This window comes from Anthonomus grandis, chromosome 6 (assembly GCF_022605725.1).
Source record: "Anthonomus grandis grandis chromosome 6, icAntGran1.3, whole genome shotgun sequence".
NCBI classification, from domain to species: Eukaryota; Metazoa; Arthropoda; class Insecta; order Coleoptera; family Curculionidae; genus Anthonomus; species Anthonomus grandis.
In genome coordinates, this window is record NC_065551.1 from 25,545,573 (window position 1) to 25,569,736 (window position 24,164).

Below are 24,164 nucleotides of genomic sequence, written 5' to 3' on the forward strand. Positions count from 1 at the left end.
ATTTAATGAAGTAAAACGATTTAGTATACTGACCACAAATATTAAAACTATTGTAGAAATATGCGTAATATTTGTCATAACCATGCTTGGTTATACCAAATATATGTGTGCTTATAAAATTAATTCTATAATTTGCCCACAATAAAAAATCAACTGATTTTTATATAAATTAAAAGATTTAGTTGTTCTTGTAGATTAACTTAATAAGTTCGTTGTCTAAAGTATTGAAGCCTTAACAGAATTTCCACCCCATCTCCTAATTCATTAGAAATCGCTAAGATCTCACCTTGTCAGACCGTCCATAAATCTTACCACACACTCACTATCATAATTTCCGGCCTATCAAAATTCACCCCCTGCACTCCCCACCCTTCAATGCGGGGGCGCTGCCTTATAAAACAGATGCTGGCGTCGCGACGCCAACAGAAGCCCTTAGCGTCAGCACGTACGTGTTGCATCTGGAGAAGCAAAGAAGCAACAGTTCAGTTTAACATTCCCGGGAAAATTGAAAACGCTCGTAGATAGATTTTTTTTTGGGGCTTTTGGCAGGTATAAGGGTGAATTATGGGCAGTCTCGGCTTGATCAATTTTTGTGTGTTTTGTGTCTTAGTGGTTGGGTTGCTGATTGATAATAAGGTAAGTTATTTGTATGTATTTTTTGCGAAAGTATTGCTTAGGAGGTTAGGATTCTTTGGAATAATGAAATAAAGGTTATCCGCCTATATTTAATGGACATTTCTGTAACAATTTTTCTACTTACTCTTATACAAATCTTAGTACTTACTTACTTTGTAATTTTTTTAATAGAAAAATTTGTAATTTCTGAATTATTGCATAATTAATAGTTTTTTACTGGTATATATTTTTATACCTGTTTTATATTAAAAGGTAAATTATATTAAGCCTTATAATGATTTTAAGCTCATAAAACTACATATTTTAACATAATAAATACCTTGGAAAATAATGGATTTTTAATATACCTGTATTCTCTATTGTCTCTAATTTAATTTATTTTTATAGTTCTAACGAATGTGTAACAAAAATCAATAATTCGGCATCTTAATGATAGTTACTTCTATTTATAGCTATTTAATACAAACTCAAATAATAATACACATACATGTTTCTTAACCCTAATAAAGCTTAGTAAATATTATTATAAAGCTCATTTATATATTTTTACCTATGAACCTAAAAATTAAAAAAACTTTAAAATTAAATGTTTTTTTTTATTTATCTCCAAAAGCTTATTTTTCCTATCAACTATTAAAAAATTAATGTTAAAAAACTCAATAAAATTACTATACGGTGTAAGATTCAGATCAAAAACTAAAACATTTATAACTAATATTTAAAATCTTAAATATCAATTAATTTTCTAAAAAGTTCTACTAGTTGAAATAATTTTAGTCTGTTTTATATTAACTGAATTTTCGATATTCTTTTATTAAGAGCATATCGAATAAATTAGACAAAAAAACCAAAATCGTCAAAAATATATATTCTTTGATTTAAAAACAGAGCTTAAATTCTCGAATTTATTTAATTTATTTATTCAGCGTTAAATTTATAATTAACATTAAAATATTAAAAAAAAATTTTTCTTTAAATTTAGCATTTACTTATTTTTTGTTTAGGTTTAGTTTATTTACATCATTTACTTTTATTTAAATTTAATTAAAAATTGACGTAATTTATTAGGGAACATTCTAGAGATTTTTAAATAAGTAGCAATTTGTAAATGTTTTTTTAACTTCAACAAACAAAACTAGCTTAAAAAAATATTTCTGATTTTTAATGTTTATACTTTAAAAACTCGGTTTACATTAGGGGTGAACGATATTCTAGGAACTGTGAGTTTTGATCACTGATAGCAAAAAGTGACATACCACAATAGATTTTTTTTTGGAAAATGAAGCATAAATTGATACGTGTGTTACGTATACGTTCATATACGTTATGTGTTACATATTATAACATACAGGGTATCAATTTGAAAACTTTCAATGCAAATATCTTTGAAACTAAAAAAGTTAGAAAAGCGCTATTTGGTACAAATATTACACATGTAGAGGAAACCACCATATTTTGGTTATAGGGTGGGTCACCCCTTGAACCCTATGCACCCCAACCCTAAAATTTTCGGAAACCTTAACCTAAAGGTTTTTTGGACTAGTATTCACCTGCATAAAAATTTTTCCTAAATTTTATACAGGGTCAAAGAAAGTTAATAATTAAATAAAATAAACTCTGTTTTTATAAAGTGTTATTTTACATAATTAGATGCTTAAAATTTAATTTAATAGAAGTATAATCCATTTTCAAACCCATTTCTCACACTTCGCTTAGAATAGATGCACATTCCTTAATAGTCCGTTGCCGAAAATCATCCAGTAAAGTTGGTTGTATTTTAAACACAACAGTTTTTAATTAACCTCAGAGAAAAAGTCGAGGAGCGTTAGATCTGGTGATCTCGCCGGCCATGCTTTTGCACCTTTTCTCCCAATTCACTTATCCGGAAACGCATCATGTAAAAACTACCTCACTATACTCCAAAAGATCTTTAATTTAAGGTAACACAAAAGGGGTGGTGCCGTTGAAAATTTTAAGGTTGGGGTACATTGGACCCAAGAGGTGACTAACTCTATAACTAAAATATGGTGTACTAAAAAACATCAAAAATAAGTATAATTTTTGATTTAAAATAAGTATAAGTAAGATCTTCTTAGTTGGAAGTATTTCGGGTGTCTGACACATACGATTAATTTAGTGGTTAGCGATGATTTAAGAAACGTGGAAATTATTAATAAAGTAAAAATATTGCCTCAATTAAAAAGCAATAATGTATCTAAATGGCTGTTCAAAGACAATCTATAAATACTACCGTGCCCTTGAAACTACTGTAAAACTATCGTACTACGTGGAATTCCACCGGTTACATAATTAAAACGTTTTTAGAATGAAAGATGACAATAAAAAGTACTATTGCAATTTTAAATGAGGATTTGCTAATTAAAGAGTGAATGGTAAGTTATAAGAAAACTGAACCAAATATTATAACCCTTTGAAGCAGCTACACAATTCCTGAGAGGAATAAAGTATGTGACACAATCGTTGCTGAAAACTTTGATTAAAAGAACAAGTTCTGATATCCGAAAATTATTGAATAAATACAAGTTTAAATATTGGATTAAATCATATTAAAAATAGTAGCATTTTATCTGTTGGTAGTTTTTTACATGCTAGACTTAAGCATAAAGCAATACCTGCTTGCATAAAATTTTTGATTTTAGGAGGATTTGGAAGGATTTCAACAAGGATTTATCAAGTATTAGACCTAAAAAGTAGAATAGCATTCATTTGCTAGACTTGGCCAGCCTGCATATTTAGAACAAATTGATAATTTTTAATTTTCATTTCTTTAATATTATAAGACTGTGTGGTATGAATAAAGGCTTTATTTATTTATTTATTTAAAAGTACTATATTTTCGACGATAATAATAGAAGTACAACGATATTTAATGCACTTTGCATCTCGATAATAAAATCCATTAGAATGATGAAATGAAAGCAAATTTAAACTTAAACGCCCTATATTTAAAAGGACATTTCAAACAAAAACTTACTCAGCAAAATACTTGTTATTTGTAACAAAAATCAACTCACTTGCTATATACTATATATCATATTTTGTTTTCTGATCTTCTTATTAGAAAAACACGGAAAACTTTTACAAAAACTATGATCAGTCACGTAAAAAATCACGGTATCGCTATCGTCATTAAATTAATTTTTCAGTTTTAAATTTTAAATAAACCTATAGTAAAAATTAAAATATCTTAAATTTAAATGCATATTTCAAAATAACCTAAAAATAAAAATAGTACGAATACAAAGTTTCAACTAGTATTCCTTTAAGATACAAAATATTTAAAACAAAATTAATTATTTTTGTATCTGCACTAATATGTTATTAAGATATAATAGGAATAATTAACTGAAGAATTCTCAGAATATATCAGCAAATTGATTAACATTAAACGCTCCTTGAGAAATTGGTGGAATCTCTCAGGAATGCCTATTAGCATTAGGAGATAATGTAGAGTCTGTTTAATATACCTTTGATAAGGCTTATAAAAATACATTTTTAATCGACGATATAAAATTATAATTCTAATATTATATGTATATAAGAATTAATATACCTGTAAAAGTTTCATATAAACAAGTATTTAACATGACCATTTATTTATCTATTTGGGAATGCATAAGGTATGAACAGTGCAACGAGAATTAAGGCATCATTCGCTGGTCCAGTAGTTAACTACACAGATTTATCAAAGTCTATATATTTCAATGTTAAAATATATAAACTTTGATTTTATTTTATGTCTAATAATTACGAGTTGTTAATATAATCATTAAAATTCTAAAATAATTTAACTGGCGCAATCGGTAAAACAATTTGTTTAACTAAATTAAAATACTGAAAAGAAAATTAGATTTTTTTAAAATTTATTATGGAATTTATCACCAGAATGAACTAGTTTTTCAAAGTAAACCAAATTAAGTGAGTTAAAGCTTGCAATCCTAATTACGGTAGGTGGAGATAAAGCATTTGAACTCATGGTTGATTTATATAGCCCAGAAGCACCGGAGGGAATTTTCAGATTCTAGTCAAGCTGCTCAAAGAACACCTTAGGCCAACACCTTCTGAAATTACCGAGAGGTACAAATTTAAGCAAAAAGGAAGAAATGGATGAATATATATCATATTGCGGTTCTCATGAAGCTTTTAAACAACTGAAATTTTGGAAATAATCGAAAAACTCATCTAATGAATTTATAACATCGCTGTCAACTTTTAAGGAATTTAACGTAGGCCTCATTACATTATCTTCCATAGCAGTTCAATGTTGCTAAAGCTACAAAAGACCATTAAAAGATATAAGGCCGACTCGCCACAAGTTTAATCGAGAGGAGACAGATGCAGTCATCGTGGCAACTCTACATATACTATTTTAATATGCCACCTGCAATGTCTGCAAGAAAAGAAGGCACGTATCCATAGTTTGCAGTAACCAGGGAAGGGATAAATGTCGAAAAGTCGAATCAATCAATCAAGAATAAACTTCTCATTTAGATAACAAATTAGATATTTTTAATACAGTTATGAAAAGCCTATAAAACTTGTATCAGACTATGGGCGTCCCTTTTCATCTTCATAATTTAAAAATTATTTAAGGAGCAATAAAATTACGCAACTGTTTTCAACTCCTAAATATGCTAAGAGTAAAGGACAAGCTGAAACCCATGCTAAAACTTTGAAACTTCCGTTAAAAAAAGTCCTAGCAAATAAAAAAGATATAAATCCCTTTTCATCACAATTTTTTTTTTGATTATCGAAATTCGCATCGCAGCTTAACCGGCCTTAGTTATTTAAGAGAAAATAAGGAAATACATTAGATTTAATCATGTCCGATTCTTTAAGAATTATTAAGAAAACAGGAGAAACAATAACAATATTTTGAAGAGACATCGAAATTTTAATATCGGGATTTTGATATAATCTCTTATTATTTTATAAAATATTTAGTTCATAATATGCAATCGGTTGGGCCATTAACAATTTTTAGCGTCTAAACTGATTTAAGCATCATTCGCTAGTTTAAGAGTCAACTGAATGGTTTTATTTTACGCCTAATAATTGCCAGTCTGATATAGTTATTAAAATCTTAAATTATTGCATTAATAAACAAATTGTTTGGATGGACTTATTTGAATAGAGCTTTATTGAAAAACTAGTTTTTAGTTATTTTTTTAAAGTTGTCCTATAAGGTTTTTTAAAATCTAAAAACCATATAAAACATTAATTGCTAGCAAAATTGTTGAACTGAAAATTTTATAAATTTCCGCTAATTTCAAGTTATTATTGTTATTATTTATATCTAATATTTATATATAGTTTTTTATTTTATTTATGTGGTTAAACAAAAAGATATTAATTTTTTTAGACCTTGTCCTATCAGAGATGTAATTTTATGATTTTTTTGTTAATTTTATCAAGTAGTGAGAAAAATAATTTTTTCTAGGTATTTAAAGCATCTTTCTTAGATATTTAAAGCAACTTTAAAATCTTTTGAAGTAAATTTCAGCATTTCTTTTAATACTTAAAATAATTTATGTTTTTTAAGTGAATATTGATACTTCATATATTTTCAGTTTTTAGTTTTTTTATTATTTGCACATTATTTATGTAATTTATTATATATATACAGTAAAAACCTACTGGGTAGCAAAAAGACTAACCGAACTTTTTAAAATAAATTTCAATTTCACATTTTAAATAAACAGGAACAAGTAAGTGCATATAGTTCTTATAGTTACCAAATTATTTTATTAAAAATAGCATAATTTCAATATAATAAACAACAATTTTTTTAAGGTTTTAATTAGTATCAAATTTATTTATTTAGTTCAGGAAAATTTAAGTATCCTATGTGCTACAAGTTTTATTTGAAATTATTGCAGAAATATTTAAATAGTATTCAAGGATTTATTAAAAAAAATCTGTAGTTATTATATAAGTATTTCAGTATATTTATGAATAAAAAAAATATTAAATGCTTAAATTTTACCCGCGTAAATTGGCTTTTCTAAATAAAGCATTTCAAATGTCAGGTAAATGTTTGTTTAACCAAACAATACAGCCTGATCAAGCTTTACAAATCAGAAATGCATATTGATCCTTACCACATTGTTAGCCTAAATTGGGTGCCCACGCAAACTCAAATTTGATTATAACGTTAAATTTAGGTTTTCACTTTTATTTACATTACTAGTATAAAATACAATACATAGGTTATTGTTTTTGTTTCTAAATAGCGAACAAATTATATAAATATTTACGTAAAAAAATCCTTAAGAAAACTAAACATTCAAATTTTTTATTATTTCAAAAAGCTTCTCCCTTGAGTCGCGTAATCTCCTTTGCATTCAAGAACAAATTAAATTTAGATGTCTCCAGATGTTCTAATGCTCTTATTTCATATATTCCGTCTTTTCTGTCTCTAGTTTAATATTCTAAAGCTACTGTGTGGTTGACAAATAAAAAAGTTTTTGATAAGAGAAGCTTAAAGCCAATTTAAAAAGAGCTCAGGAAAATATTGAAGCACTTAATGTTTGTTTATTCTTTGTAAGGAAACAGACGAATTTGTTTTTGTTCATTTATTACAGTTAAAATTAGAACTTTTAAGTTAATAATATAAATTATTTATTGCAAAATTTAGGATATACATTTTGTACCTTAAAAAACATAAAATTTACTAAATGGCACTAAATGCATGCAGATAAATATTGCTCTGGTTGCAGATATCGTACATTTGGCGATTAAAAATGGATTAAAAAGGCGTTACGCAGCAGTAATTAGCGGAATTTTATGCATTTTCACAGAACTGGTTTTTATGCCTATACAAAGTGTAGGTAAAAATCGTTAGTGCCGTTGAGTTTTAATAATTACAAAATTGATATTTAAAACGAGAATTTGTAAATTCCATTATGATTTTGGAGAAATTTTTGTACAAATTGATCACGAGACCGAATTTCTTCAACAAATATTAATTGATTTTAAACCTGTTCAAGGAATTCAAATTTTGATTCAGGTTAAATAAATTTTCCTTGGCAACAATACTTATGTTCTTGAGAAATAAATAATTTAAAGGAACTGAATATTTAGTATTTGTTAATTTACGACGGAGGGCTTAAAAGTAACATGAATTGTTCTTTACTCGACTAGACGGACTACTTTTTTAAATCACCTACCAGTAAAATATCGCAATTTGATTAAAAAGCTTATGCAGCAATAAAACTGTCACAGTTCAAGCAAAGTATCATTTTCCACGTTATACCCACGATTTTAAAATTGAAAAATTCTTTCGTCACGAAAGCGAGCATTGCAAAACGACGAAAGTAACTATAGGCGTAAGCTTTTAAAAGCGTTTTAGTGTATTTTTTGGAATCCCTTTTGGAATTTATTTTATATGTACTTTCAGCATAATAAATTGGGTTCGAGTGGAAAGTGGTGAAATTTAATTTTCCTTGGAAATATTTGTTTCAAAGTTTGTTCGTTATATTTAAATTCGATTTTTTTTTCGTTCAATAAAAATATCAAGTAGGAAATAAAAATAAATGGAACATATTTGTATTTAGAGTATAAGTAGTTTTTACTTAGTTTTTAACCTGAAGGAAAATAACTATAAACTTTGAAAAATAGAACCCATAAATCAAGTCTGCATAAACTTATTATACAAATTGATCGTGAAACTGAATTTTAAAAGTACTGCATATGTATATATGTTGCTGAACAAACCCGAATTTAGGATAAACTAGTTTTTTAGAACTTTGGATTCATAAAAAAAACAAAATGTTTCAAAATATTTAACTTGTGAATGTGTAGCTTGTGATCATAATGCTAAAATCGCGATCCAGACTAGGCCAAATTAGTATTTCCTAATCATAATTAAATTATTTCCAGAAAAACCAGTTTAGGTAAACTAGATGATGGCTTTAGATGAACTAGCTTAGTCAAAACTAGTTCATATTATCGGTTTTCGGATAAACTGATTTGGCTTAAAAAAAACTAGTTTATCCTAAAATCGGGTTTTTCTTATGATATTTTATATTAATCGCTTATTTAACATTAATTATTAAACAGATAGAGAAATCTTGAAATTTTTATTATGGATTTTATGTAATTTCCCTTTAGAACGTATTAAATCAATGAATAATTTTTCTGTTGCCATATGTAAATAATTTCAACTGATACGTACTTAATTGCAACTAATGCAAAGAAGTGAAAAATATGTACAAAAATAACTAGTTGATACTAACAGAAGCAAACTAAACTTTACTAAAAAAAAATTCTAAAATTTTACTTTAGGCACAATTGCATTACTTTAAAAATCCTAATTTTGAAAATTGGTATAGATACTAGTGGATAACCATTTGCACAATATAAAAAACTCTATACATTTTTGGCAATATAATCTCTAACATAGGTAATTGTTAGCGTTTACCTTTTTATGCTATATTTCTTAAATATTTATTAGAGACTATAACTCGATTTATAAGACTAAAATTTTAACTTAAAATTTTCTTCTTTTTAACTTATCATTCCTCTGTATTAATTTTTTTCTAATTTTCCTTTAAAATATTTATTACATTATCGTTTACTATACAAACTGATAAGGAAAATGATTGTTCCAACAAAAATGGTTTTTAATTTGTCTTATCAAAAGAAAATGTTAGTTTTCCATTACAATTTTAAATGTATTAGGCTCACTATACAAAGCAAAATTCCATTATTTTTAATAAGTTAAATGCTTAAGAAAAATAAATAATTAATTTCCTAATTTTGATTTACTACTGTAATTATTTCATCTAATATAAATGATACTAAATTTGCATTTTTCTGACGAGCCATGTGATCTTAAGGATTTTTCATTACATTTGAGTCTTATATGAGTTTTATTCTAAATTTTGCAACGCATTTGCATGCAAAGATATAAATAGGGTTTTTTTAGCCTCAATAACACGAGGATTCAATCAAACAAGTTTAATTTTCTACTTCTGCGAAATATCTATTATTTTATTATCTATACTTTCCATATTAAAATACTATTAAAGTGAAAATTATTAAAAGTTTTATTAATAATATGACTCGAATTTTATTATGATCTCTTAGAAGGTGTAGAATGAATAATGTGATCCGCGAACATCAATGTGTCTATCTCTGTATTAGCGCCTAAGCACCTTAAAATTAATTTGTCTTTACGTAATTCATTTCAGCACAGTAGGCAACTTTTTTGATAATTTTAAATAAATTAAATTTCTTCTCTTCGTTAAAGTCGCCTTAAATACGTCAAAATTATATTTTTTTTGGTACTATGGTTCACCAACAAATGGATTCTTGTATCTGAAAATTGAGAAAAACAATATATTTTTAAAGTTACAAAATATTTCCAACGTGAATTTATTTGGAGATTGTCTAATGTATTGAAAAAGAATGAACAAAATATTTAACAAATACAAAAAGGATTTTTTGAATTGCCAGAAATTTTTTTTATATTCATCTTTTAATGTTTGTTAATTAATGAATAATAAATAAAAAATATAAGTAATTTTGAAATATTATTTTTTTCAATTCTGTTGGTACACTTTTTTCATACTGTTTACAAATAGGCTGAATTTGGAAACTGGCATATTTTTATTAAAATAGAATTTTAGTTTAAAATATGTACATCTTAAAAAAACATTTCAACTTATTAAAAATATTTATTAGATTAACCCCGACCTATAGCAAAGCACTGAATACAGCAAAATACAGAAAAATATCGTTGCAGGTAAAATCAGACAATTCTTATGATATGGAGCTATTCGAGCTGTTAGATGCTCTACTTAATCCACAAGAAGGAGAATCTATGCAAATAATGTCACTCAGAAAGTTACTCTTAAAAGAAATTGAAAAAGAACTTAAATCTGAAATCGACGATGATAATTATGGCATGTAAGTATTTTTTTAATAAATATAAAGGTAATTGAATGTCAAAATAGAATACCTCCATTATATATTTTGTTTTTACATGAGGTAGTTCGAAAAGCTTTTTTTCTAAAACAGAAATAAGATACTAAACTAATTTAGAAAACATTAAAATCTGCCACGACTTTATAAATAATCTTATAATCCTCCAACTGTTTCCATAAAACGTTGCCTAATGTCTTTTGTTCTTAAATTTTAAAATTACGTTGCCTTTAAGCTCTTAATCTTTCATAAATTTAATTAATCCTTAAAGAAATTGAGGCATACTCCAGAACGCCATTTTAAGGCGTTGAACAAAGTTTGTTAAGTAAGAAAGTTATCTCTTCTTAATAAAGTAAACAAGCTCAGCAAGTTGCTTGTAATCCTGAATGTTAATTAAGTTTTTTTGATAAAATATAATTTATTTTTCAAGCTTAGATTGTAAATTAATTAATTTAAAAAGGAAGTGTAAACCATATTTACTTAAGTTATGCTTTACGATGTTTCAATACTTGTTTTAGTGCTGCAATAAAATACGCTTTATTTGATCCAAACAGTAATCCGGAAAAACGTAACTTAGAATCTCTGGCCAGGGCCGGGCTATGGTATAAAACTCCTCCTCAAACTGAAGATGCGAATTATAAGCGAAGCTCTATGAATATTCGAAAAAGCGACTCTATCCCTCTAGAACTTCTTCCGTACACAAGCGAAAAGCGTGGTAAAGTAGACTGCATTTAACCTAAATGTTCTTTGCTAAGAATTGTACAATGAAACATTAAATAATTTTCTCTTAATAGGTATAGAAGCATTAGCTAGAAATGGCGAATTACACAAGCCTCGAAACTACCGCACCATGCTGGAAAATTTTGACCTTAAACGTAACTTAGCTAGTTTAGCACAGACATATAACTTCCCGGTAAGCAAAGCAGCTGGGTTTGGTAAGCGAACTATAGGAAGTATAGCCAAAAACGGAGACTTACCTTATGTATATGGAAAGCGCAATATTCAATCTCTAGCCAGAGACGGAGCACTAGGAAAAAGGTCTACGGGTAAGCGAAATATAAAAAAAGCGATAAAATAAACTATTATAATTTCGTTTAGAATACGTAGATTCACCTGCAGAAGCCAAACGTTCAATCCAGTCTCTAAAGTCGCAACAGCGAGGAAAACGTCAAGCAACTGAATATTTCGACAATGAAATGGTTTATCAGATGCCCCCGGATTACGAAGACATTTTGCAGGAATTAGCGGCGGTTCATCCTGAACTTTACGCGGTAGAAGATAAACGGTTTCTTGGTAAGTTTGTTCTTTGTACACATATGTTTTGTATAATGTCTTAACCACATGAACATGTGTAACCATTTAGATTCCTCTTGCAGGCAGAATTTTTATACTGCAACGTTTATAGTATGGCTTATCAATGTAATAGTTGGTTGCTTTTAGGACTATTAGCTAAAATCATGCTGGTCAAGGAATAAATATCCTATAACTGAAGTTATTTATGCCATATGAATTTCTTAATTTTTGCACGAAACATTATTCCATATGAAATTAACTCGAAGATATAACGATATAACGATAAACTCGAAGATATTTTAATGTTGGTGCTTTATATTTATATAAATTTCCTAATCCAAACGAATGTATAATTTAAATTTACATTATTCGTTACCCTTTTATTCAGGTTAATTTACGTGGACATCTAATTTTAAGTGAAAAGTTTTGAGGTATCCTTGGTCAAACCACGCTTGCTTTATTTTTAGAATATTTTACGTCTTATGATGATCTAGTTTATCTGTTTTCCATAAACTTTTTTAAAATTTTAAAACACAATTTTACATTATTAATAAAAATCTTGTCGAAATACTGATTTGTACCATAATTCTATATAAATTAATTAATTAAAACGCATAACTTATAAGGGTATGGTTGCCCCCGTTTTTTAATTAACTTATCTGTTCTTTTAATTTTTTGGGTCAAATTGGGATAGCAAATGCTCTTAGGATACTTTACTTTTTTACTGATTTGGGATCAGTTAGTATCAAAAATGAAACCTATAGAAAAAAGCCTTCTTCCGTTTTAAAAATATATTTTTGTAATACTCTCTCAATAGTTTGCAAAACATATCATTCTTGCGTATAATTACCAAATGCAGTAAAAAAAAAAACCCATTTTATTGTTTTTTTTTAATACTTTGCGTTTAAAAAAACATTTATTTATATACAAAGCTTTAAAGAAATTATCTGTTACTCTCCAAATAAAAACTCTATTAACCACGTAATTCTAATACCCAGTCAATTCCAGAGTAAACATAATTAAGGCATAAACCTCAATTTAATAAGGTATTCCTGAGCTGTGCAAACAGAATCCCAGATAGATAAAAGAACAAACTCAATTTACCGTTTTCCCTGAAGAAATCTCTAAGAGGGTTAACTTCTTTAGCGAGAAATACTAAATTAAAAAAGTTTAAAAAAGAAGTTGCTACGTGAAAACGAAAGCAGCAGGGCAAACAGTGCATCGTCGGAAATTAATAGCGTGGATATTACGGAAAGTAAGTGGGTAAACAGTCATTGATAAAATTCTCTCGCACAGAAAATCATTTTTATTAAAGTAGTCATAAAGGCAAAATTTATATGTATAAATATGAAAAAAGGGAATATTGTGCCTTTTTAGTTAAATTTATATACCAAGAAAAGAAGAAATAAGTGTGTGTTTTACTGGTCTATATGGCCAGACTCGAAAAAGATTTATAGAAAATGAAATATCGATAAAAGTGCCTCGGGACAATTTACGAAGGACATTAAATGTTACGACAAACAGTAAAGTAAATCAGTTGAAAAAAAAATTAGTTTGGTCTGGACGATACAAGGAGCTGACATAGTAAAATTTATTAGGTAATAAAAATACAGTACAGAACGTAAGGAAAATTAAAAAAAATTAAAATTTTTTAAATAAATGTTTTGGTTTTTGCTTAGGTTTGAGGTGGAGTAAAACTAATAGTGTATCTATGTTGCGGTGTATCCGCCCCAATTTTTTTCTTGATTTTATTATTTTGTTTTGTCTTTCATTTATAATGTTTAAAGAGTATTTGTCAATATATGTCCGGCTATAACAAATATTTGGTTTTTCTTACAATTTCAATTTAGGATTAATTTTTAGTATCTAATAACATTTCTCGTAATTTACAATAACTCATAATAAAATAATTTGATAAAAAATTTCCAAGTATTAAAATGCCTATTATACAAAGTAAATCGTTTTTAATATTATTTTATCAAAATATATTATTAAAAATTATTATATACTCCGGTCATCAGTCATCTAATAAAAAAATATTTACTTATGATATTTTTGTAATACTTATTTTACTCGATGTTTACTTTACATTAATGAAGATAGAAATACATCTGCTTAAATTCACATAATGGACAAATTTAAATTTTAAAAAATATCTGCCTTAAGTTAATAACAATAATATTAATAAGAATAAATGACATTTTTTATAACATTTCCTATATTCAATGGTAACGACTTAAGCTTAATACTATGTAGATAATACGCATATAAAACAATTATAAACTTTATTAATAATAGTATAGGTATCCTGGGAAATGAGTTTGTCTCAGTTTAAAGGCTAAACACAAAGTATGTAACCGGTAACTTTCTGTTATAGGAATCTTTGTGCATTCTTTTAGTTGTAGCTATATATGATCAAACTTATGAATACCATAGAGATTTAGTCCATAACAATGCATTCTGAATTTTCTGCATAAAAATTATCATACTGAGTTAAACAACACATATAAAGAACACTACAGTAATTTAAATGCGATAGTACTAATGATTCACATAAATTAAACATTGTTGGTGTATCAAAGGCTTTTCTATGTATATGTAATATTTTTCATATATGCATCTTTATAACCAAGAATCATCACTGTATTACTGTGAAAACTGTGGTACATTTCAGGTCTAGAACCTAATTTTCTTTTAACTGCGAATACAACTTAACCATAAACCGATTTAAAGATCTCCATATCTTAAATCACCAAAAACAAACTTATAATAAACGTACTAAATTAAAAAAAGATTTGCGAAAAATAGGTTTATTAAATCTTTAATTAATCTTTTACCTATACCTTTTTTGCCAAAAAAACACATATTATTTAGGATCTGTAGCAAAATCCGGCTGGTTTCGACCAAGCAGCTACTCCAGTTTCTCCTCACTACCAGAAAAACGTCACGTGGCAGCCTTGGCCAGACTTGGTTGGTTACCGTCTTACAGGTCCATCAGGCGATTTAACAGGTCCGGACGGTCCTTTTTACGGTCCAACGGTGATGACATTTGCAAGTCCACAAAGTAAAACAAGGTTTTTAGTGTTTAAATGTTAACTATTGGAATGGTAGTTAGAGAAGCTAGTAGATTTATTGGTAGTTATTTTGTATATATTGGTAGTCTTTAGTGTAGAATACAATGTGTGGGAAAGCATTGAAATTTATTAGTATAGAAATGGTAGGTATAGCATATTTAAATTTCAATCAATAGAACTCATGTTTGTAATAATGAAAATATGTTGTTAAGTAACTGATCTCCAAGCGTCTTTACATAGTTAATAGTATCATTATTCTTAAAATATTCAAACTTAATACGTATTCATTTTATTAAAATATATTTGAAATTCATTTCATTTTTTTCAAATTCTGTACTCTGTCGTTTTCTTCTTCTACTTCTTCTTTCATAATAACATCCATGGGCGCGAGAGCCAAATTTAGAATACTTTAAAAACCCCAGTTATATTAACTTGATTTAAATAGCCTCATTTGTATTTTGAATTGTCCAGCTGTCATTTTTGAGAAGAAGACCCAATTCGTATTAAATTAACTCTATATTTTCCGTTAACCATCTCTTAGAAATGCTCTTCATACTTTTCCGCCAGAACAAAATGTCAGAATATTGCATAATTGCGCAAGGGCAATAAGTTGAATCTTTTGGAGGCTATGGAGGCTATTAAATCATTAAAAAGCTTTGACTTTATGTGTGTTAATGATAAGATTATGGGTCAAAAATCTTCTGCGACAGTAACTAAATCTTCCATAAACCACATGAATAATCCCATATAAATGATCTCAGTCCTCGTAAGAGTGTAATTTACTAATTACCTTTGATACTGTAACGATACTGGAAACGTTGAGAATACCAGCTGATTCTTCATAATTCCGGAATGACACAAGTGGTACACCGCACAACGTTTCTGGACACTTGTGGAAGGTCAGCGAATCTTTCGGAATCATGGTCAGCCGAGTATATAAGCACTGGGATTTTAAAAATTCTCTCTTGCGGATTTCCTAGTTTTTAACGATTTGTCGACGACACGCTTGGATATATCGTATGCACCAGACGATATAGCTTCTTCCTTATTTATTACGTGCAAAATGTGCCAGCATCCTTTTTTAAACGTATTTGTTGCATTGATTGTTTACCAATAGTCATACCAGGTTTTCATTAGTATATTATCAAGAAGCTTAAAACTTAAAAACAACTAATAGATCTAATTCGACCCTATTTTCCACAACCTTCTGTTAATAATAGAGGTAGAGGAAGTAGAGTTACCTTTGAATGGACAGTATTAGTATGTCAAGATTTTATGCCACAGATTGCTACCAAAGAAGCATTGGACGAATATTTTAAATTTGGAATTAGCGAAACTACTGCAAATCGTTGGATCCATAAAATTATAACTGTATAACCATATATAACCATATGGTTATACAGTTATGTATTATGTATTATAACCATACTGAAATTATTTACAATCACCTTGCTGATCGATTCATTAATTTTCCAAATATAAGAGATGAGAGACAAACTAATAAATTAACATTTATGGAGAGATCCAATTTCCCCGGTGTTATAGGTCCTATTGATTGCACCCAGGCTGGCATATTAAAACCAAAAGTGGATGAACACCACAAGTTTTTGTGACTTTCCATGAATTCAATTATTATTTCCCAATGGGTAGTGGTGGTTTTAAACGACATTTTTTTATTTTAAAGAAATAATATAGGCATATATTTAAATAAAAAAAACACGGCGGCGAAAAAAAATTTACAAAATAAGTAACAAATAAAAATTCTTAGTGTTTATCAAAAGAAAAGACAATTGACGCTTCCATCTGTCAAATATTAGGGAAAATAACAAATATATACCAAGAAACCTAAATCAAACTGAATAAAACGAGTTTAGCCGACGATTGAAATTTAGAATCACCCTTGTCGTCACGACTGAGTCGCGATCGAATTCAAAGTCGTGATCGTATCGAGATCGAGTCGTGATTTTAGAATCCCAGCCAAGGAGTCACGCCGCCTTTGGGGGTCAGTTGACACAGTTCAGTGCAGTAAAGTTCGAAATATTGGCGCGATATTTAAGTCGGACATAAATAGTAGTAAATAAATATCGTAAAAATAAATATTTCTAGTAGTCGTTACTAATCGCGTTTAGTAGTGTAAGTCGGTAAATAAATCAGTTGACTATTTTGGTGCATCAATTGATTTAATTCACACTGTCTAACGAATGGTAAAAAGGCTACATTAGCCTCAGAAGTAGGATGAATCCTTGCAGCAATTTAAAGCTGATATTGCACGTTTGGTTCGACTAGCAAATCCAGATTTCTCGGAATGAATCATGTAACCTTTGGCAGGCCAAGCGTTCCTGGATGGACTCCGCGAGACGGTATTTAATAAGGATAACAGGATAAAATGAGACGGTATTTACCACTAGCACTTCTATCTAAGCTAGTAGAGGTACTTGAATTCAAATATAAAGAGGACGACTTTAGGATTGATTAGTTAGAGTGTTTGAAACGTGATAAAGCAGGTCACGTAAAAGAACTTCGTTAAAATTAGGAAAGTTGACGATCATCTGCCTTTAGAAAGCCGAAGCATCATCAGCATGTAAAGAAGATAGATGTTAAGATGTCCAGCACTACGTCTATAAACTTCATCTATATCTTATCTTAAACAACATCTATATCTTAGTTCTCGTAAGAGTGTAATTTACGGCGCACATTTGATATTGTAACGATATTGAAAATGCCGAGAATACCAGTTGCATCTCCATCATTTCAGAATGACAAAACTGGCACATCGTACGACGTCTCTGGAGACGCGTGGAAGGTCAGCGAATCTTCCGGAATCATGGTCAGCTGAGTATATAAGGAGCCGCGTCACCGCTGGGAACCAGTTGAGTGCATTGAAGTTTGGAATTTTGGCGCGGTATTTAAATCAGACATAGAGAGTAGTAAATAAATTCGATAGAAATAAAAATTTCTAGTAGTCGCAAGTGATTGAGTTTAGTAGTGTAAATTAGGTGACTATTTTAGTATATCAGTTGTTTTAATTCAGACCAAACGAATGATAAAAATGCTCCAGTACCATGTAATAGTTATGGATGTCACATCATAATCTTATTTTAAGAATTTTAGGCGTGTATCATACTTTTAGATATACTTGTAGATCTAATGTTTATGTTTGTTTAGTTATTGTGGTCGGCAAAATGTAAAAAGCAGGTGTATTTTTCCATCTTTTAATGTTAATAGATCATATGTTGCCCTGTTAGGATGCCGTAGATTTTGTATGAATTTTTGGTAACTCTATTTCATTGAAATAATATTTTTAGTCATCATCCTCCTCATGTTTTTCTTCCTTTTTCTCTTCTTATTCTTTTTTTATCTATGATGGCAATATAGAAGTGATTCAACTCTTTTCCTTTTGGTAAAACGTTTAGCAAGGCTATTTAGATTTGACTTTAAAAGTCTTCACTTAAGAATTAAATTGTTCAGCTCGTTGTTTCAAATTAAAAACCTATCTCGTATGAAATGAACTGTATTTTTTTCAAATACGGCCCTTTAACTTTTTCTTCTTCTTCTTCTTTTTCTTTAATTTAATTATCAATCACGACTCTATATCCACAGATTGGAGATTCGATTTTGTATGCAGCTGGAACTCACTGCCTATCATTTCGATAACATTGAGTTGACACATTAACCGAAATCTAAAAAGCTATACTTGACTGAGACTTAACGGTCTCCACTAACGCAATAAATTATTATTTACCACACGGTGTCAAAATAAATTCTTTATTCCAGTTAAATTAACTGCATTTTGTCTTTTTGTTTTTCGTCTTCTTTTTCTTGTTCTTTTTTTAAATTATAAATCGCAATTAAAAAATTCCTATTACTCCGGTAACAGTAAAACTTGAGTGCAAAGAGCTCTATTTAAATTCTAAATTGTTCATTTTTGTACCCAGATCGAATTAATTTAACCCTATTTTATTTAAATTCTGTATTTTTTATCCTCTTCTTCTTGTCCTTAGTTAATAGTTTGCAGAAGCAGAAGATTCAAATTTTTGTTTAGTTGAAAGACTGCGTATTACTCCAATAATATTGAACCTATCTCGTATTATCTTCTTTTTTATCTTCTTCGGCTGCATACTCCTTATCGTCTCCTTTTATGATACTATCCAGGGCTTCACAACCAAGTTTCACTTTACTAACCTGATGTACTTTTCGGAGTTTAAATAACTATCAAAATTATTATAATATCAATCAAATTAAATATTATTAGTAGTCATTTGTCTCTTTTTTGCCACTTATTAGTTGTGCCATTTCTGATCTATTTTCTACGACTTACCAACATTTTCAATCTTAGTGATTAACTGATATTAGTATTATGAATATGATTATTTACCTTGGTCAAACTTTGGTAAAACAAAATAGTTATCCTCAACTTTAACTAATTAATTCATAAATGTTTGGGCCTTAAAACAAATCAAATTTAATGACAATATAGTTTCAGAAATCTCATTAAAACTTGGCTAGTCTGAAAGATTACATCAAATAGCATTTGAAAATCGATAGCTTAAACAATTGCAACGTAATCAGCCTCTAGCACTAGAAAAGTCCGCCTTTAGGGTTTCCGACTTTCTAAGCCTATTTTCTTCTCTTTTGTTTCCGAAATGCTTTCAATTAATATTTGCGAATACGTCCCGTTTTGTTTTTAAATTAATTTTGCTTTGGGAATAATTTGTGGGAACGCGCTTGGATGGATAAACGATGATTGTTCGAAGGTTTTCTAGTGGTAATTTACAGAAGTGGCTGCCATATAACGGATATATATTGGATTTTTTTTAGCTTGTTAATGCGCTGAATACGAAAGGGTGGCTATAAGTGCAATAATAGTAATAATAGCTTATAATTGATTTTAATATTGCTGTGAAAAATATTTTTAACATATTAATGATTTCTTTGATTAATGGTCTATTTTGAGGCCATTTTATTCGTATATGAAATTAGTTGTTCACATTTTGCATTGAATAATTTTTTATAAATTTTGTTATTATTTGATATAAATAAAAAATATCTTTGATATTTGTAAAACCTACATATACAGGGTGTTCCAGTTTCGAAAGCGAATAATATCAGTATTTAATGTAAACTATATTCGAAAAATGCATCGTTACAAACATACGGGATGTCAAAATTTTAATTTAAATATTTAAATTTAATTATATTTTCAAATCTACTTTAGATATTTAAATGAAATTTGGCACGTTTGGTTAAATAATAAATATCTTTTCACGCAAAAATTATTATTTTACTTTACGAGTGGCGTGCGTTTGAAAATCTTTGTAAATTTTATTTAAAGAAATTGTACGTCACTGATTTTATTTTAAATAGAAATTATGTTTGGAGTCATCGCCTAGTTTACAATCAAAAGTTTTATATATTTTTTTTTATTTGATCGGTCCTTTCTTAAAGAAAATAGGTTCATTTGTCAATTAGACCTACCTTTTTTTAAATTATAACAAGTGTGTAAAAGGACCATAGGAATTATCAATGAAAAAAAAAATCCCATTCATAAAAAAAGACGATTTTACACATTGTTACGTGTAACATACAAATTTTTTTTCTACTACCCCAGAAAATATTTAAAAAAATTTAAATACCAAATTACTTTACGCACTAGTGCGTAAAAAGTAATTTGCTATAAATTATATTAATATATAAGTATAAATATAATATAGGATATATACGATTTTGCACCACCAAGCTGCTTTACTAAATTCACTTTTAAATTTAAACTCAGCGCAATATGAATCAACATTATTCACTTATAAAAATATTGTAAATAAATAAAAAATTAAATATTTTAAATTCAAAAAATGTTCTTTATCTCTATTTAATTAAAAAATATTTTTTTTTAACTTTTTAATTAAAATCGTAATATACAGCGACGCTTGAACCTCAAAAATGTAATTTGAATAATGGGAAATCATAGCACGGATAACCCGAGCACGGATAATCGGGATTCTGTTGTATTTTAAAATTTTTAGTTTTTTATTATTTAATATATATAAAAATAAATACATTATATGAATAATAAATAAATAATATTTTAAATTATAAATGGCAAATTTTAAGGTAACAATTTTATGAGTAAACCTTGTGCATGTATTAGTGTTACTTATAATAAACTTTTTTTTGTCGTTATATGTCTTGAAATAATTATTTCGTATTTTCTTCATAGGTCGGATTCCACAGATGGGAAAACCAAAGACTACAGCTATACCAAAGTCTCGTCGATACCATTAGATAGCAAACGTTATCTTTTACAGCCAGCTGTAGACAATATTCTTTTGCGAAAAGTATTTAGGCCTCCAAGAATGACATTGTTTTAAGTAAAATTGGGATAAAACAGTTTGGGTTTGGCATCATAAAATTGGGCAAAGAAATTTAAATCATGTAAGCAAGTAGAGCCTACAATTGGTTTATATTTTCATATATACATTTCCATAAACCTTATACAGAAAATAATCTTCGAAAAATTTAAGCAAATTTTGCTTTTATATGCATAACCCACTGGAGTATGACGTAATTTTCTCTATAAATCCTTGACAATAATGTGTTTTATGTATTAGAAAGTGGGATTGTACTTAAATTGACTTTTGTAGTTATTAAATGCACCTATATTTTTATTATTTATAGGACAGCAATTTAAGTAGCAGTCCCGTTACACCCTAAATGTTTTTTCCAAACCATATCCTTACCTCATATCAACTAATAAATATTCTATCAAAAAAATCAAGAATATCTATTGATACATATGGTATTAGAATATAGAATAAACTATATATTTAGGGCCAGTTGGTATATATGAAACATTACTATTTATTAGCTAGGATATTTTCTTGAAAGAAAAAATTATATTATATACGTATACTATAACATATTTGAAAACAATATTTTATAGACAATACATTATAAAACTAGGGCATAGTTAAGTAAATGTAGTAACACTATTATTTATTGGAACATAAATAATTATTTATTGATAAAAATGGTACAAAAAAAATATAGAGGGCTGGAAAGCTTTGACAATAACAGCTGTAATTGACAATACACAGATCTTTCTGATTGGATTATATCGTAACGATCTGTTTACATTCATATAAATTAGACAATAAATGTTCTTTAATTTTTATTATATGACAATAACTTATTGAGTGTTTCACTCGTTTAACTAATAATCTAAATGTGTATATTTATTGACAATAAAATTGTATGGATAATCCATTATTTGTTTTTTTTTGTTAATTGAGACCTATTCAGTTAGCCATCTGTGGAGGGGATATATTTGCTCATCTTCTTTCTAAGGAAGATGTAATTTTTAACGATAAAGAAGTAGTTCATGGTTTGTAAACAAGATTGAGTAATACGACTGAAAGAATCAATAGAAGAACAACTGTTATTGCGAAACTGTAAGGAAGATATCAATTAGAGAAGAAAGGAGAAATGCTATTAAGATAATAGAATGAATGTAATAAAGGAAGAGCAAACTAGAAGAACTGCTAAAGATTATACAGCATCATGCATGAGCAAGACAAAGTTTCGTTAATCCTTCTAGGTTATTGACTATATATTAAGATATTAAAAATATTATTCTTTTTAAGGTTGGTAAGGTTAGTATTTTTCTTTTCAGAAGTTCAACAATAACTTCAAGATTATATTTTCACTAAGACCAAGAATTTTTTGCAGGTTATGATTTATCTGCTTCTGGTTTCTATTTTATCGACGTTTCCAGAAAGTCTTTCGGGTATTTTCATTTTCAAAAAAATTCCAGGTAGTTAAGCTACTTTTCAATTTGTTGAAGTTATTTAAAATCATAAATAGTATTTTTTCATTCAGGAAAATTAATTTTCTGCTTCTAGTTCTTTCAATGATAATCAATATTCAAAACACTGATGTATTACACGTATTTCATTCAATGTTAAAGGATCATCAGAATTATAAAAAAAAACATAAAATTATATATGCAATTTAATAATATATTTTAGATCATATAGAGGTAATGATTATGATTATTTCTAGAATATTCAATTTCTTAAAGTAATCACTGACCTAAAGCTTTCCCTTAGTACAATTTGCTTACAAAAACGTAAAACGTGAATTTTCAAAAAAAGTGCTTTTTTAATTATAATAAATTTAAACGTTTAAAATGATCTCCTAAACCTCTACTTCTCATTTTCTTAAATACCTTAATTCCCCTAACAAAATTTCTCATAACTGCCATTATATTCTGCTTTCCTCCCAAGTCGGCTAACGACCCTCTATAAAGCTAAAAATACCAAAATTCATTGAATTTTATCTCCCTTATATCCTCCGATCCCGCATATAATACAAAAAGCACCTTCAGCGGAATATTTCATAAATTTCCAGGGATACTTCTGAATAGATTCTTTCCTAAAATAGCCATGAGGTAATATCGTTTTGGGTTTAATAGCTAGAAAATGAAAGTATTAAATGATATTGTTATAATCATCATTACTATTTGGCCATGGCTAAATACTCTTGCAGTTTGATAATTTTTTTATATTTTTTTATTATTTCAAACGTAATTAATCTGCTTTATCATTTTTTGCCCTGAGAATATTCTAATTCTACAGAGATGCTATGTTTTAATATTTTCCTCTATACAAGTCTACCCTTTAGTGTCAAAGCAAAAAAACAACTTTCCTTACTATAGAACATATTTTCATTAAATAAAATTATGCTCCTACATAAATTACTTTTTCCTAACCTAAAATAAATTACACTCTTGGTCAAGCCCAATAACCCTTTCCCGTCCCAGCTAAATACTGTCCCTGCACAAAACCAGCTGCTTCTCCACTATATGCCCCCTCGTGTCCAGTCATACTGCTCCACTCTTCATGTTTAGTCCACTGATGGTTTTCACTGGGGTTTTGTTGTGTGGGTTGCACGGTTGTAGAAGTAGTACTAAGATCTACTTCTTTGCCATGGTTGGAATTTTGTAGATCTTTAAGTCTACTGAGGTTGCTCGCATGCGCGTGGGAAATTTGAGCTTGTGCTAGTGCGTAGTTCGCTGCGAAATTGCCCGAGTATTCTGGTCGCGTGTAGTCAGTTGGATTATAGGAACTTGTTGATTGCTATAACAAAGAATTTTTTAATTGTTAAAACCAGTTTAAAAGAAGTACAGTCACTGTGCCTTAATTTATAATATATTTTTGA

The 24,164-nt window shown here is 28.4% G+C and overlaps 2 protein-coding genes across 6 annotated transcripts in view; one reads left to right on the plus strand and one right to left on the minus strand.

Annotated features, from left to right (window-relative positions):
• The first annotated feature begins 436 nt into the window (after positions 1-436).
• On the plus strand, positions 437-22,209 carry LOC126737909 (neuropeptide-like 1). Of its 5 annotated transcripts, none has more exons than XM_050442996.1 (7): positions 437-636; positions 10,406-10,569; positions 11,103-11,299; positions 11,379-11,630; positions 11,683-11,877; positions 14,752-14,941; positions 21,166-22,209. In XM_050442996.1, the coding sequence occupies exons 1-7, from the start codon at positions 565-567 to the stop codon at positions 21,314-21,316; spliced, it is 1,221 nt and encodes a 406-aa protein (XP_050298953.1). In that variant the 5' UTR covers positions 437-564; the 3' UTR covers positions 21,317-22,209. The 5 variants fall into 5 exon arrangements, with proteins under 5 accessions (XP_050298953.1, XP_050298954.1, XP_050298955.1 ...); XM_050442997.1 differs by having other exon boundaries at positions 11,692-11,877; XM_050442998.1 differs by having other exon boundaries at positions 11,139-11,299.
• Positions 22,210-23,656: 1,447 nt separating this feature from the next.
• Positions 23,657-24,164, minus strand: part of LOC126737265 (protein gooseberry-neuro) — a 43,005-nt gene continuing 42,497 nt past the window's right edge. Inside the window, exon 6 of the mRNA XM_050442081.1 lies at positions 23,657-24,082. Coding sequence (XP_050298038.1) covers positions 23,738-24,082 — 345 coding nt within the window. The 3' untranslated portion in view covers positions 23,657-23,737. The remainder of the gene's footprint in view (positions 24,083-24,164) is intronic.

What these genes read in the sequence shown, in the direction of transcription:
- LOC126737909 (XM_050442996.1), top strand. Translation starts at nt 565, where the DNA reads ATGGGCAGTCTCGGCTTGATCAATTTTTGTGTGTTTTGTGTCTTAGTG. An exon ending in GACGATGATAATTATGGCAT is followed by an intron (nt 10,570 to 11,102) that starts GTAAGTATTTTT and finishes TACTTGTTTTAG; the next exon opens with TGCTGCAATAAAATACGCTT. An exon ending in GACATTTGCAAGTCCACAAA is followed by an intron (nt 14,942 to 21,165) that starts GTAAAACAAGGT and finishes TTTTCTTCATAG; the next exon opens with GTCGGATTCCACAGATGGGA.